This window comes from Stegodyphus dumicola, chromosome X2 (assembly GCF_044657685.1).
Source record: "Stegodyphus dumicola isolate Sdum_Otavi_A_Nest chromosome X2, ASM4465768v1".
NCBI lineage: Eukaryota > Metazoa > Arthropoda > Arachnida > Araneae > Eresidae > Stegodyphus > Stegodyphus dumicola.
In genome coordinates this window covers 126949357-126967097 of record NC_140781.1, presented here as the reverse complement: position 1 = coordinate 126967097, position 17741 = coordinate 126949357, and the positions used below count along the sequence as shown (strand labels likewise).

Here is a 17741-nt window from a genome sequence, read left to right as displayed (position 1 = left end):
TTAAACATCGTGGTACAAAACGTCGTCGAAAATAGCGATTCAAAAACTTCCCATTTTAAAAACATCGTCGTCGGAAATTATCATGGTAAAAAAATAAAGCGCCTAACTAATCATCGCATGACGATAACATTAGAGACATTTGTTTTTCAGGCTTTAAAAGTTGTAAATGCATATTTGCATAATGATTTATGAGCGCAAAAAGGAATGAGTATACATCTATATTTTTGAATTAAATAATAAATTTTTGCTAAAAAATTCAAAAGGAAACGTAAGCATTCAAAGACAGAAATGAGTAGAAAATTAATACTACTTATAGCATTTTACATAATTTGATAATTTGATAGTTAATTAAACAGTTTTAATAGAGATAACCTCATGCAGTAACTCATCTTCCTTTTTCTAATCCTTTTAGACTTTATTTTTCATGAAAAATTACCAATAAAATTTTAAGATTCATTAATTAATGATATTTATTAGTTAACTGTAAGAGTTTAAAGTTTTATTAACTGCTATACCTAGAATTGCTTAAATTTCCTTCTTATTTTTCAACAAAAACTTATAGGTTAATTCAAAAATATAAAACAAACGTAAAGTCATTCCTCATTCCTTCTTGCAGTCACAAATCATTATGCGAATTTTTAAAGCTTGAAAACTCACGTCTGCGATGTTATCGTCATGCGATGATTTGTAGGTGCTTTAAATTTTCAGCACGATTTTTTTCGACGACGATGTTTTTAAACTGCGATATATTCTCCTTGCTTTCTTTCTCCCACAATATTTTGTATGACGTCGTTTTCGCCTTGCGTTGTTTCCTTCTCGATGTATTTGCCGCGATGTTTTAGGCGGACGCCCTCGAATCAGTGTCAAACGGATTTTAATGTTCTCAACTAAAAGATGAAAATTCTGACTTGCTTGTTATTCTCAAAGTTATGTCGAATTTTATACTCAGCAACAGCAACTGAAGCAACTTGTTCTGTCAGCAGCCATTATGTAAAGTTCGCAAACTCAAAGATCAAAAGAGGTCAAAAGTGCAGAAGACCGCTTCACAATTATGGTAGCAAGCAGAAAAGGTACGAGAAGCTTTTGCGCCACTTCCGACTGTGTTCTGTCTTCAAAGCTCGATCTTCGACTGTATATGTGCATTGCATTTTCTGAGAATCCGTTTAAACAACCTAAAACCATAGGAATTTATCGTCGATGCATGGATTGCTTGTATAGTTATATCAAAAAATGAAATAAACCCAGGACCTGTTTCACAAGCCATAATGGGTAACATGAGTACAAGCCAGTTTCATTTTAAAAGCCCTTCACGAAGGCACGTAGCCCCCCTCGCATGCTTTACCCTATTCAGTTAAATAAACGCTCACAAGCCATATGCTTGTTGTAGACGACAGTAGAACAGACAATCTATTTTTTGTGTAGTTAAGCGTTCAGTGCAAAGCAGGTGAGGACTATCTGCGTAAAGGGAGAGATGCCTTCATTCAGAATCTTTCTAAGGGAAATGGCGGTATTCACTTGCGCTTTTAGCCTTAGTTTTATGGGCAATAAAAATTTTTGGTGTCTTTATCGTAGTGTTCTTTATCATTGTAGAAGAGTGGACTATCGGTAGAGTATAAAGGTTTTGAAATGTTGTTTTAATGAGTATTATAAAGTATTTTAATGAGCAGTATATAAAGTATTCAATAATTGTATTTCTTCTTTTTTTAATCGTATTTTGATAAAGATTATATAAAATTGATTGGTTCTTTCAGTAAACTTCAAATCGCATTTTGTTTAATTTAGCAGGAAATCTTCAGCCGTGCCTAAACTTTCGAGATTGATTTTCGCAGAGAAAATTTCGAAGAAATTTATTAGCCATCGCTCTTGTTAAAATCTGCGCTGATACTGCTGGACAAACCCGTCGGCAGAACTTTAATGCATAAACTGGACTGGTTCGGTTGTATCTACAAAAATATAAAGTTTCTAGGTTAGCAATATATCGTGAGCCTTCGAAAAGCAAATATCACTAAATTATGTTAATGAAGCCAAAATGTAGTGCCTCTTAATCTACCCAAGCTAACTTTGAATTTATAACATGTAAGACTTCAATTATAGTATTTTATGCATTAATTGAGCATATAATTCCAAAACTTACGTGAAATACTTAGATCTTTAGATAATTGACGTTATTTCTTTAGAAAATATGTTAATGTATTCTTTCTTTCAAGCTGTAATATTAGTACCTAAAATGTGAATATTTTAATCTATAGTGTTTATACATAAATTAAAAAAATTTATTTTTTATAGGTAAAAACTGTTATGATAGATTCACTGCTGAACCACTGTACGTAAGAAGAAGAAGATTAAAAGGTATTTTTAAAATGCTCCTTATATATTCATTGATCTGTTCTGTATAAATATTTCTGTGATTTCATAAATTATAAATTAGACATATCTTAAATCTTAATTCGAATCCTTAAAGTTTGTGGAATCTTTTACTACTAAAACTTATAAATTAGACCATGTTGTTGAGAGAAACCGTGAAAATGTGTATGCATTGCAACAGTTGACCACATGCAGAGAATAGGAAGTTCCACTGCTTACGAAATATTTTCACCTACAAATGTACACCTACAAATTGTGCACAAGAGATGTTGTTAACGTTGCGTTTGTATATATATATATATAGAGAGAGAGAGATACGTATATAAAAACTTGATTTAATGTATTATTTGGACGTAGAGTTCACTACATAATCAATTTCATATTGAATTTGCAATTATTATCTTCCTTGCTGGGAAATGGTTAATCTTCAAATGAAGAGCAATTATAGAGTGACATTCTGGAGATGGGGGCGAAGGAAAAAAAAAGAGAGAGATTTCGGTGACTAACAGATACAGATTTTTAAATTACATTTAAATTACATTCTACAACTTTTGGTTCAAAAGGCGCTCCAGCGGCAGAATGGCTAAGGCCGCTGAACAGTTGTAGCTAACCCTGGATTCATATCCTGAGGAACGTGATAGCTGCATGATTGCTTGCTTGGTCCACCCCGGAAAAAGTGCATCTGTAAAGCTATGCTATTATAATACAATTACAAAAAGTTTAACTAAAGCTAGAATAAATCTAAATCTGTACAGTAATACCATAAGGTATTTCTCCCGCCTCCTTAGCGTGCCTTCGGGGTGTAGTGGTCTTTCTTTCGGGGTGTAGTGGTCGTATTCCAGAGGTCCGTGTAGGGAGGCATTATACCAGAGGTCGATTCCCGGCGAAGGCGTTGCTCATTTTTCATCTTTCCTGTTTCCAAAAAAATACCTAATGCCTCTACAAGTGGCGCTCGAACTAAACGGGTGGTGGATGATTATTCTTCACACCCAGAATTTGGCGATTGGGTTCCCTAAAACCCCAATCGCCCCTTTAAAAGGGGGAGTATATAAGGTATTTCTCCCGCCTTCATAATTTGGTGGTCTGCACGCTGGGCGCGTGTTCCAGAGTTCCATGATTCGATTTCCGGCGAAGTCGTTGCTAATTTTTCATCTCTATTGCTTTAAAAAATAACTTAATGTCTCTTCAGTGGCGCCCGACCTAAAAGGGTGGTGGATGATGATTCTCCACACCCAGTATTTGGCGATTGGGTCCCCTAAAACCCCAGTCGCCCTTTAAAAGGAGGGAATATATAAGGTGTTTCTCCCGCCTTCTTAGCGTGCCTTCGTGGTATTGTGGTCTGCATACTGGGCGCGTATTCCAGAGGTCCGTGGTTTGACTGCCGGCGAAGGCGTTACTCATTTTTCACTTCACCTGCTTCCCCAAAAATACCTAATGTCTCTACAGTACCTTAAAATAGGTTTCAAAATTTAAAATTTTAAAAGTAGATAATTCTAACTGTCTTAAATGATTGGGTTTCACTGCATGTAGAGAACTTTGCAACTGTTTCTGATTTTTATTATATATATTTATGAAAACACTCTAGACAAAGTTTAGGAAGAACCTCTGTGCCTGGTTCTAAGAAGCGAAGGGACTCGCGGAGTGAGGAATGCCCCATATCTAGTTACAGTAAGAAACCAGTTTTCGTAAGAAATCTTCCATGTACGCATCTATCCTCTTAGGCAGCTAGCCCTCCATGTGCTTAATAATTTAACCTTAAAGTATCCTTTTGCAACAATGAGCATCTTAAGTTCATACATCAGAACATCATTAATGAATATCATCATAATATATCAAATGTACATTAATGTAGGATGATGTAAATATTAAGTCATCAATTCCAATCCTCGCTATAGTTTTAAATGTGGGTAGATACTCACTTTCAACCCATATATAATTTTAGGCATGTAATGAAAAGATTTAATATGTTTAATTTCTGCAATATATCTTAAATTCTTAATTTTAGTTGTAGCAATTTTCTTATTTCACATTCATTATTGTTTATACTCATTTATTATTGAAGAAAACATTAAAACTATTACTATTAATTTAATGTGCTTAAGTGTTTTTAGTGTTCTTTAGATTTCAGGCTCTTAGGCATAGGATACATAGAGTCTTTAGTATATTTAAAAAGCAATGTTTGCGAAAAATATGTTGCCTTTGGTATTAAAAGAAGAACTATTTGATAGTTCATCTGTAGGATTATACTTTTGCGTGTTGGCGGTTCATGTTTGATCTCGCGTGATTCTTCGTGATGAAGACACTTAAGTAACTTCACTATCCTTAAAACAGATTGTTAATACTTACGCAACTTTGATCGACTCAATGCAATATTATACGGACTTGTTTATCGACCGTTGTTAGCGCACTTCTTGTAGAGATCTTGGCTTCTCCGTATGTCTGTGTGTGTGCTGCAGATATGAAATTTTGAACTGCTGTTAACATTGGATCTGTTTGGATTCCAGTTCCATTCCTGAGTTTTTTTTTCCCTGCTGATAACCGAGTATTTTTTAATGGAGGTTTTTGAGTCAAGGTAAATTTTTCATTTTCTCTCATTTAAAAATAGTTAAGCATAAATTATTTCGTGAATAAAGAGGTGCTTATCCTCTTCTAGAGTTCTCATGAACTACAGTTTGAGAAACATTAGCTTCATGTCTTATTTTAATGTCTGTTAAAGATTTAAGAAATCCTTACCATTCTCACTTTGTTCGTAATTTTCTGTACAAAATTAATTATTTCTGATTATTGTTTAATTAAATATGGCAAAGTGTACTGTGGTTATCTGCCTAAGAGGAGGCATGTCTTCGAGGGCTTTCTTAGGAAAACTGGCTTGATTTTACCGTACACATGGGAACAATTACATAAACATCCATCCATCCATCCCCATTCGCATATTTCACAAGTGCACATCAGCGTAGCCACTGAGGGAGGGGTCTCGAAAATGGACCATTGAGCTTCTATTGTTCTTGTGACGCTAAATCTTGGTGCATGTGAACGTATGTTGTTTACGTTTTAATTTGCATTTGACTCGCAGTTATAAATTTATAGCGTAATAGTAGAAAATCTCATAGTGCTTTCGTTTTATGAGTTTAATTAATCTCTGACATTTCACTTTCGCGATTTTTATCACTCATTAATGTTTGGATTTGATGTTCACCGCATATTATCGCTCTTTACAACGAGAAAATGACTCAAGCTACAATTAGCTTCGAACATTATACATTTACTAACCTGTGGATTAAGAGAATTCAAGTGTGTAGTTCTTTTTTTAATTGAGCTGAGAAGGACTGGAAGTGTTACAGTGAATCTAGTTTTTTCTTATTTCAGTGCTTGCATTCTTTTGATTTTTAAAGTGTAAGATTCAGAATACATATTGTGTATGATTTGGTTATATCCATTGTTAACATTAAAAATTATATATGAATAAATTGAATATATTCGTTGTGAATAAGATAAATTCATTCTGTGTGCTGAATATTTTTTGTGTAGACAGTACATTTAAGAGTGAGCAGTTATTAAATGTGAAATTTAACACGCTAAATGTATACGAATGCAAATTAGTAAAGTTCACTTTGAATAAAATTCTGCATTGGCTATTATTATAGAATAACTTTTATATATAGACTGCAATAATAAATGCTGACTTCTATTTACATATATAATTGGAATAAATATTTTTCTCATATGCATAGTTTTATGTAAAGATAGCATTTGGACTCAGATGTTTATCACATATTTGTTTCTTCATCTTATTTACCACTTATTAAGTAATATTTCACATGGATATTTTTGTGGAGTATCCAACATGTGTTTGTATTTATTTCAAATTCTTTTAACCAGGTAGTGAAATCTTCACAATTGCTTATATTTGATCTAACTTCGCAATGAAAATTTTCAGAAGAAATCGACGATGCTTTAATTATTTTGTACAGAAAATTGCGTGGCAGAATATTTTCAACCATCTTGTTCAAATCTTAAAGCGCGCGAAAGGTCATGTGACATGACAGAAATATTACTGGATGCCCATTGGTCCATCCTAGAAGCCACTCCCTCGGCGGCTACACAGATCTTGTGAAATATGCGCCCCGTTCGCCGGGACTCATAGCCAGATCGAACACAAATGATCAGCAGTCTTATCTTTTCGAGCAATGGACTGCTTTCGATTAAATATCATATTTTTTCTCAAAGAACTTATCTTTCTCATTATTGTTCTTGTGATGAAGGGATCTTATTCATCTACTCGAAAAACATGCCAGTGTTCAATGTCATTAAATCTCTCTGTTGATCTGTTTTACTTCCTTGAAATCCATTCTTTCCCTTTTTTATGCTATATCAATCTCTTTTATTATGCTAAAATTCACGTTTAATATCAATTTTGAATTTAGTTAAAATACATCAGTGTGCAAAACTTAAGCAACAAATTCATTTTCAACATACAACTATGAAATAGTTCAAAGGTCATTTTGCTAACGGTACCGTAAAAACCTAATCAGTAGAAAGGTGATCGATGACATATCGACGACAGAAACACGTTCTTTCTTAAAATCTAAAAATCTCTGTTTAAATACTGGCTACTCATTTGCATTCTGGTGAGCACTACGAAAAGGGGAAGTTATAGTAAAGGCTGAAATTATGAATCATTGGTTAATTAACATAAAATTTTCTACACTTCTCTAAGGCTGCTTTTTTTTTTTTTTTTTTTTTTAATGGTTTTTGGTTTTCTGAATCTCTTCAATACTGTTCAGATAATGAACTCTGAGGCGAAACTTCTCGTTAGGAAAGAGAAAATAGTCTGCGGATGCCAAATTTGATGAATAAGGGGTGTGTTTGAGAAACGATTGGCACTTTACTAGAAATTACTTGACGAGAATGGAACAGCGTGAGAACGCACTGTCTGGCAGCAGAAACCAGTCATTAGAATGAACGTTTTTAGGCCTAACGCATTGAACTCTTTCCAGAAGTCTTCCATTGCATCTTTATAAAATACGGAGTTCACCATTTGTTCCTCAGGAACAAATTTCTTGTGAACTATCCCTTTTCAATAAAAAGCTGTCAGCAAAATGTTCATTGCTCGAGATTTCTGAAAGCGAAGAAATCAGAATTAATGTTTCCCATTTGGATCAAATCTTTGCTATTATTTGCTCAGCTTTGGAATCCATGACAGCAAATGTTCCCGGTCAAAACAAACGATTAACTGCTCAGAAAACTCTGTTTATAAGCAGACATTATTTTAGGAGAAGCAAACTGACATGTCATAGTAAAAATGCTTCAATTGTTATTTGGCAGATTCTGTATCACAAAGAAGGAAAAGAGAAAGGTATAGTAATTGTAAAGTATAATAAGTATTTAGTATCTTTTAAATTACATTATTGATCATCTTTTACATTCTGATATATCTTTTTCGCCCTGCTTATTTGAACCAAAATAAATAAACAAATAAATATTTTTTACCCATTCGGTTATAAGGTGTGTTTCATGTTTTTCGGATACTCCACAAAATTTAAATTAATTTACATAAATAATAAAGTTTATATGAATGTAACTAGTGGTATATATATTATATAAAATCCACAAAAGAAATTCGAAAATTCGGTAACTTTCTGAAATAATTTTCGTATTAATTTCGACCCTTTTTTTTTTTTTTTTTTTTAATTAAACTTGCCATTGCAGTTTCCATAGCAAGCCCTTTCAAGCTATATTCACTTCTGATATGTTTATTTTAGTTCAGTGGTGTATGTTCAATTCCATTCGAAAGTTTGAAATTAAATACTGCTTGTGGTAGGTTCTGTATAAGGCAGGGGTTCTCAACTGGTGGTACGCAAAAGAAAAATAAGTGGTACGCAAAGAAAACGTTTTTTAACTATTAAATTCAAAAATCTCGTGAAGAAAAAGAAAAATTGATGGAAATTTCCTATGCTCGAACTCAAACTGAAGATTTCAAAAATAATATACACTTTTTAACTTTTGGCTGAACCAAAAAATAACTTTAAAGGCATTTCAAATAAAGCTATTAAATTTTTATTGCATTTTTGCACAACCTATTTTTGTGAGTAAGGATTTTCTTCCATGTTATATTTAAAAATTAAATGCAGAACAAAATTAAAAGTGGATCCTAATTTCCTATTAAAACTAAGTAAAATAAGACCAGACAAAAAAAAAAAAAAATGTGTATCTTAAACAGGCTTAAATTACGCACTAAATTTTAGAATTAAAGTTTTATAACTTAAATTTTGATAATAAAAATCGTAACCCATTTTTGATCTAAAATATTTTTTATGTATGCATATTCAATACAAATAGCCAATAGGTTGTGCAAATGGCAAAATATATGTAGTTTTAATATTTATATTGAAAAATTGAAAAATAATCATTGTAAAATGTAGCGGTGGTATTTAAGTTTTTCAGTTTTTATTTAGATTGTACGCGTTAGTCGAAAGGTTGAGAACCGCTGGTATAAGGTATTTCTCCCACCTTCTTGGCATGCCTTCGTGGTTTGGTGGTCTGCAGGTTGGGCGTGTATTCCAGAGGTCTGCGGCTCGATTCCCGGGAAAGGCGTTGCTAATTTTTCATCTTGCCTGCTTTCGAAAAAATAGTTAATATCTCCACAAATGGATTTTATAAACATACGCTCTATTTTCTATTGATATTCTAAGCTGCTGTAGATTTTTAGTTTTAGGAGGGTTACAGAACTGTGTAGCGTCTAGTACTGTAACACTCGCAGGTCATTTTTCAAACGAACATTATGAGCTTAAAATCAGTTGACAATAGAAACAGCGTGGCGAGTAGAAGTACTTAGATCAATTCGCATGTTTTAGCTTATTTCTTTAAGAGATGCTCTTGAAGCATTTCTTGTTATTTCTTTGCATTAATTTTTTGCTTTATAAGCAAGAACTAAATAAGGCATGCTGTCCCCTTAGCATTTCTGAATTCTGATGAACTGATATTTTAAATGTTCCTTTCTGTGCTCATATCATTTCAATAATGAAGCCAACCACCTGGCTTATCGAGGTTGAACTTCTTTTCATCTCTAAAGAGTTTTAATTCACTGATCTCTTCTATTTGTGCTGTTACAAGCCAAATATATTTTAACTGGATATCTATGTGCTTCTTAGTAAGGGCTAATTCTGTAGTAGACCATTAGCATTTTGTTTCTTTTTTTAAATCATTATCATTTTTCAAACCTCGAATAACTTTGGCCAACCAACCAGCAAATTAGAAATTTGTCTAATTGATTTTCCAAAAATTTCTCAAACTTCCTGAATAAACAATATGTTTCGTTTATGTGTATCCCCCTAGAGCTGCTGCGATGATTTAACGAAATTAATTGCAGCAAAAGCACTGTCCAAAGCATCTACTTAAAACAGAAAACGGGGTCGTTTTCGGAAACCGAATTTCTATATTAGTCGATAAAATAAAGCATTATGTTCTAATAAATATGAAGCAAATTTTTCCTGCATTTCTGCTTTAAAAATATACAAATATTTTTAATATTTGTGTTAATGTATATTTAGTTTTAAAAATATACAAACATTTTTAAAACTAAATATATATTTTTTGCCAAAAATTTTACGCTTCATTTAATTTATGTAAATGTAAAAGAAATTCATTGTTTTCATGCTAATTTCTTGGTGTTCTGTCCTGTTTCTTAGTTCTGGTGATTTTTGGTGAATGTGCAAACTTAAGTTAATTTGAGTGTTATATTACTTTTTTTAAATTAAAGTACCTATGTGGCCATGTTAATATTTTTAATTGTATTTTAAAATTTGTTTTTGGATGTTTTTCTTAATTTGTGTATTATATTGTTCACATAATGTAAGGCCAGTGTAATTTAGAGATTGACCGAAGTATTCTTATGTTAAAAAATAATATAGATTTTTAAATTTTTGAGAAGCGCATGAATAATTATTGTTTTCGATTATTGTTTGATTTTTGTAAGCGAATTTCAAAAACTTTATCCTGTCTTTCAGTTTAAACCTTACGTGTTTCTAATGTGTGATTTTATTTCAGAATTTAACTCCAGGAGTACGCGTAAGAAAAAAAGGAGCAAAAAGCAGGGTAGTAACAGAAGAAAGGATTCTGCCTTTGATCGTTTCACAAAATATCATCAAGATCTTAGAAATCATAAATCTCGAAAAGCAGCTCACAGTGTGAATAAAAAATTGAAGAACAATTGCAGTTTAGTTTCTAAAATCCGCAAAAAAAAGTGCAGTTCTGGAATTGAAAAATGTACAAGTACAAATACGTCAGACAGTGAAATCAAAGATTCTTCTGGTGAACTGTTACCTATGCATTCCGATCTGATGCATTCTTCTACAAATGTCAGTTTACATCTGCCTGATTTGGCAAATAATATGACTGAACTAACATGTGATTTACCTCATCTTTCTAATCAGATCAGATCGAAATCTGAATGGAAAAATGAAGCAGAAGTTAAAGCAGACTGTATTTCTGTCCAGTCAGATTATGCAAGTCAGTGGAGGGTAAATTATGGTATTGCTTTCGATGATGCTATTAGTACAGAAAGAAACTATCATTCAGTCTCGGAGCAATTCATACCATCTCATCATGATCATACATACACATCTGTGTATGGGAAAACATTTAACTGTGATCTGCCTCTTACTTTGGAAAATAGTAAAGGTATTAATAAAGTAATTAAAGAACTAAAGAAGCCATATCGCAACTGTCCAACTATTGTTTCTCCGTTAGTGATACCAACTCCACCTTTTCCATATGTATATATTCCATTACTTCCTCACATCGCAGAAATAAAAGAAATTGGTAATAGTACAAAAACATCATGTGGTAAGTTTTATGAATTATTTTTGATGTCATATATTGTGTATATTAATTATCATATATTCTTTATATTATTGAAATATAATGTCATATATTATGTATATTATTTAAATAATATGCTAAGGTGATTTGTTTCACAAACTTTATCAGAGTACTATGTATAATACTTTGATAATGAAACTATGGTACTTCGTATATGGTACTTCTGCGTTCGGACGGGTTCGTAATAAATTGAATGCACAAGTCCGATTAAAAGTGAATAAAATTTATCCTTATCACAACAAATAAAACAAAATGCTGAAATTTCCTCAGAGATTCGTACACTAGTTATATCTTAAACTACTAAAACGTTAAATAGAACTTTATTCAAAACACTGAGAAAGCTAATCCGATCTCACCGCGAATTCGCTACAATCAATAACAGGACTAAGTAAACAACTAAATGGAGATGTTTTCCGCCAACTTTTATAATCTTTTTAATCCTGCACGAGAACATTCTGGTATTTTCTCTTTTTTCTGGATAGCAAAAGAGTACAATTGCAAGCTATTTATTTATTAAAGTGTTAAATGCGCGTGCTCCTGTTTTTTTAATTTTTCCGGCGTAGCTTTCTCTTCAAATAAGTCTCGTTCTGCATTGCACGGGAATATGAAACAATTTTAATTACATTACTATAAGTTTATATTCCTGAAAATATTGTGACCATTTTAAAGTATCGAATCATTAACAGAGTGGGCATTATTAAGCATTTTTATGTACTTGATACAAGAAACTCATTGTGAAACATTTTCTTCACTTTTTACTTTGAAAGTATACTCAGTGTTAAATTTTTATTTTGAGTAGATATCTTGAGGGTATGAATCCTCAAGTATAAAATTATACTTTTATATAATAATTTTGATTTTAATTATTAAAAGTTCAACACAGATTTTTCATTAACATTTGGATAGTTCTCTTGAAAAAGTCAGAGGTATATTTGTATTTTTTACATTTTGTATTTTCATTTTTGCCATCCCCTCACTGTATTGTACACATTTATGTTTTAACTGTTTATCTTATTATATTTATGTTATGCTAATTTTTATGTGGTAGTAATAATACCTCATAAAGATGAATATATATAAAAGAAATATGAATCCTATAAAATTTAAATGCGCGTAATAATCCCCATTATATTATTCTTTAATATATCCCCATTTAATGCCGCAGTATTCGCGGATGATATGTCCCGTTAACGCTGGTTATTATAACAACATATTGATACATAAATATGATAGCGTTTAATAGATAAACTGATAGCATTTAATAGAAAAATTGTATAAAAAAATAGTAATGCCAAACCTTTTTTAAGGTGATAGCACTTTTAAATAAAAAACAATGTTCTTACAGGAGTGATTTGTATTTTCAATCTGTTTTATTGTTATTTATTGTTATTAATAGTCACAATACTTATGTGTGATATATGTTTTGTTGTACTTTCAAAAAGTAGTTTTATGGTTTATAAGGTATTTCTCCCCCCTTCTTAGCAGGCCTTCGTAGTGTAGTTGTCAACATGTTGGGCGCGTATTCCAGAGGTCCGTGGTTCGATTCCCGGCGAAGGCGTTGCTCCTTTTTTAATCTTTCTTGCTTCCAAAATATCCTAATGTCTATACAGTGGCACCCGAACTAAAAGGGTGGTGGATGATGATTCTCCACATCCAGGATTTGGCGATTGGATCCCTTAAACCCCAGTCGCCTTTAAAAGAGGGAATGTATAAGATATTTCTCCCGCCTTCTTAGCAACTCTTCGTAGTGTAGTGGTCAGCACGCTGGGCGCGTATTCCAGAGGTCCGTGGTTCGATTCCCGGCGAAGGCGTTGCTCAATTTTCAATCTCTCTTTCTTCCAGAATATCCTAATACATCTAAAGGTTGACAGACCAATTAATAAATCTTCTTAAAGATGCTCCAGTCTGTTTCCCTGTTTAGTTATTCTCCTTTGTGTGTTTAAAAAAAGTGGTGATTCGCACAAGTATGTATGCCATTGAAAACAGTAATAATTTTTAGAACGTATTTGTGAATGGGAAACATCGCATTGAAGATTTTCAGCGCATAAAGCAACAAAACAAGTGCAGTAAAAAAGTACGCTACTATGTTATCTCTCCCTCTATCACACACACGTACATATACACATTCACACATGGTACTTAAAGATTCGGACGTTTTAGTGTAATCCTCGTGAGACGACAAAACAATTCATCAAGTGATGAATATCATTATGCGCAGTTTCAAAATTTCGTGATATTTTTATGCTATGGTACATTTATTCGAATTTTCGGGTTTGCCGTGGAAAGTAGTACTGGGAGAGTTTGGGTTGTCATAAATCATCATAGTGCGGCCCATTTTCGCATTGAACGCGTTTTAATTTATAATGTTTTAGCTAAATTTGTAGTCCTTGCAAGCTAGAATACTTGTGAACTGTGTAGCGAAGTATCGCAGAGTTCACTAACGTAAATGAAAGTCCAAAGGAGGGTTAAATTTACCCTTTATTCAAGTCAATAATGATTCACAGATGGCCTCTCTTGGGTTTACAGGAAGCCTCCACTTGGGCTTTAACTTAAGATAAATAAGAAACTAATCTGATGCTAACTAAACTAAAACCACCCAAAGCTTCACAGAAATAACTAATAGAATTCACCGCCGAATACTAGCAGGCACGTAATAATACGGCCGAATAGCAGTCAGACTAGACTATTAGCAAGAATATTGCCAGAAGGAAGACGCGCGCTGTGGCCGAGACTTCAACTTAAACACTGGTTCTATAAAACGCGATATTGAAAACTCATTCTGGTAGGTAATCGTAAATGGAAAATAAGGAATTAAAAGAAAGCATGTTTAGAAATAAAAATAACTCTTATGAAATTAAAATAAATCCTTCAAATTTAAAATATTTTAAGGTAGTCTCTGAAGCAAATTGCAGATACTCAATCAGCTGATACGGACGGTAGGGGTGCGACTGTATGCACACATGCATATGCTCACAACATATCCTCTATTAAATGTGCTGCTGAGCAAGGGAAATCATGTGATTAATGGCAGCCTATAATTAAAGGAACAGGAGAAAGTTTCCTTCGTACTTACCTCGAATTTAAGTGTGCATTAGCACAGAAAAAAAAAAGTTTTCATTTTAAAAGGTTAGCCAAGAGAATCCGATAATATGGAGATCGAAAACAATACCAGATGTAACTTAAATAATTATTTATTTTACAAAACAATGATATATATATATAACATCATTTATTATAACAATGTCATTCTTCTTTTCAACCTCCTATTGTTTGAGCGAAAATTTTTCAGATGTTCGCTGTCATTTGTAGAACACTCATCCAGGCTGTCAAATTGGTTTTGTATCACTTTTTGGACCACGTTGTTTAATGTAGCTGCAGTTGTTTCTGTAATGTTACTCTGAATTCTTCATATGCCTAGGTGTACTAATGTACTTTTGAGAATTTAGGTATCCCCTGAGGATGTAACCCCATTCTGGTTGTGGAATATCCCCTCCTTCAGAGATCCTATGACTGTGAAGCATTTGCTGAAGCACATCATGAATTCTTTTGAAGTATGTGACGTTGCCTCATCTTTCGAGAACTATAACTCACTAAGATCTATTCCACGAGGATCCGGTTCTGAAGCATGGGAGTTCTGTAATATTTCTTTGACGTATAAAATATGTGTGGTTAGAAAGTAAGTGACCCGAAGACAGGAATAGCAATGTTATAATAAATGGCACTATATATCTTCTTATTTTATAAAACGAATAACTATTTGGATTTTACTTTATAATGTTGATACAAAGTTGAAAATCATCGGATACCCTTTGCTGACCCTGTGTAAGCATACGTGTGAAAAGAAGTATAATACTTTTACCAAAATTGTGTTCGATAAAGCTTCTTCTAGTTAAAAAAAAATTCAACTAATAAGCATTAAAAGGGGATTTTTGTTATTGATTTTCTTACAAATTTTATCTCATTCTTGAATGGCCTTTCTATTGTTATTTATCATAGAAGAAGCCCTAAATATACTTTTTTTTATTCTTTTTGTATTCAAATCTCGTATTTCATGATGTCTCAGTACTTAAATTTAGTACCAGTGTTAAGGTATATTGCTTTTCTTCTGCATAAGAATACTGCCTTTTGTGTGGTTTTTGTTGGGGCAAAAATCTCGATTACTGGCTCTGGTTGAAACTTGCCGTTTGCGTTTTCTTCGAGGCTCGTTGACTTTCAGATTTCGCGGAGAGTTGAAACAGGCCCTTTCAAGAGTGTTCGGGTTTCTCACTTCCGTGAAAATGGGGGGAAGCGGACGCGGTAAAATGACTTCTGTTTAACTGGACATCTGGGAATTTAATTAGCATTTAAGCCGATCTTTGGTTAGATGGACATCTAGAGGCTAAACATTGTATTGATCGATGATAGATATGAATAACACCTACTTGTAGTGTTGATATTTTCAACGATATGGGTAAATCGTCTGTTAATATGTATATGCATATATATTATAGTATAATCAATTGCTTATGTGTATATAATCTTATTATTAGAGAAACATTAAAAATGACTTTAATTCTATCTGTCTTCCTCTTTCTTATAAGTTGAATACATTAAAGTGTATCAGCACTATTAAATATCATGTTTTCGAGTAACATATGGGTATAAAATGGAAAAGGCTATTAAAATTAATAGTTTGCCTATAAATTAAGTAGCTTCATTAAACATATTTGCTTTAAGCTCTTTTACCTGATACATAGCTTATATACATACATATATATTTATATCAGAAAGAATGATGTACTATTAATTCTGTTTCTGTTGTTACAAAGTAGTTATTTTATATAATTTTGGGTACCAGAAATCTTGTATAATTCAGATTAGTTTGCTATATAACTTCTGCGTAGAATTTATTGTAGTAGCATTGAATAACTGTATGCTTAATATAAATCAGTTATGTAAATTAATTTCATTTTCCACTTTGTATGGTTTTGCTTGTACAGATACGTACATTGATGATGATTTTGTGAATGACTTTCACGAAAATAATATAAACTCTGACAATATGCCCCTCTTGCATTCAAATGAAGAGGAGGAAGAGATGCAAAGTTGTTTCTTCAATAGACTAATATCTCCGGAAATAAATGATCCTGAATCAAATGATGATGAAATTTCACCATCAGAAGGATTTATGGATGATGTATCTGAAGATGGCAATCAAAGTGAAGCTAATGATAGTAAATTGTCTGATGCATCTTATTGCATGGATGATCTTTTAAAAACAGAATGTCCAGAGAATTTGCAAGCTGTAGAAAAGGTAAGCATTTTCTAGTTTTATTGCTGCCTTTATCCTTTAATGTTCAGTATAAATTTAACATTTGAGTGGCTTTAATAATTAGTTCAACAGAAATAGAATGCAAATTTAAATAGCTTAACGACTTTCAGGCTATGTTCAAAAAGTTGTCTTTTACTAGGAAAACTCGAACTTAATTTGTAAGGAATGTTACATTAATATAGACCTTATTTTTGTGAATATAAAATTATTTGAGTTTACTTGAAGTATTTCGCCGATCATTATATAATTTTTATTTCATTCCTAAGCTGCTATATTTTCAGATTGTCTTTATCATAATTTACTATCAATTTGAATAAATATTTTGTATTTTTCTTGTTTAACTTTTACAGTATTAGTATTGGAAGTATTTTCAATTGAGAAGAAAACTGAATTTATGAATTAGTATTAATCATAACCCTTGCCACCTAATAAAAGTTTGTACAGTAATCATTCAGTTACCTGGTCACAGTAAGATCGGATTTCAGATCGGACAAGCAAATAGCTGGTTAGTCCGAAAATGCTTATAAGATAGCATTTATAAGTTGTAAAATTAAGTTAAAAAAGCACACTATATTGCCTGTAATGACATACATAGGAATATGTTTATCTGAAGTTTAAATGGAGTAAGCCCTATGCAAGTTTGCTATTTTCTGCTGTCACATCCTCTACAGAAGTCATTTTTGATTAAGTTTCTGTATATATCTGCAAGTATTTTTTTACTGTTCTTCCTGTAGTGTAGCATGGTAAATAGCATCGTGTTTGTTTTGAGCCACTTTGCTCGCCTACAACCGGTGCTCCAGCTCATCCCAAATTTGCTTAAATGGTTTCAAAACGAGCTTTTAGCCTTACGAATTTCAGCTGTCGCTGCAGAGTAAGAAGAACAGAATTGTGCACTATTGTTTCATATCCCTCAGTATTCAGGGTTTTGGATGCAAAACCTTATAGGGCAAAGGAAGAAAACGAGTCCACTTGAAAATTCTTCCTTCGCAAAACTTAACAATAATCATCTTCTGACTATACATTTTGTAAGAAACATTCCTTTGGTATTCGCCATGTTTGCATATATCCATCTGATTTCCACAATGTATAGTGTGATTTTTCACTCCTCATATTCTTCCACTATTCCAGAATCCGATAGCCACACACTTATACACAACTGTGGTCCACGAGAAGCGTTTTGTTCGGT

General features: G+C 32.6%; 1 protein-coding gene across 2 annotated transcripts in view; it reads left to right on the top strand.

Annotated features, from left to right (window-relative positions):
- The window catches only part of LOC118197632 (uncharacterized), a 142213-nt gene that overhangs the window by 90240 nt on the left and 34232 nt on the right, over positions 1 to 17741 (top strand). For both annotated transcript variants that reach the window (XM_085809735.1, XM_085809736.1), the window contains exons 4-6: positions 2287 to 2349; positions 10411 to 11208; positions 16224 to 16537. In XM_085809735.1, coding sequence (XP_085665861.1) covers positions 2287 to 2349; positions 10411 to 11208; positions 16224 to 16537 — 1175 coding nt within the window. The remainder of the gene's footprint in view (positions 1 to 2286; positions 2350 to 10410; positions 11209 to 16223; positions 16538 to 17741) is intronic.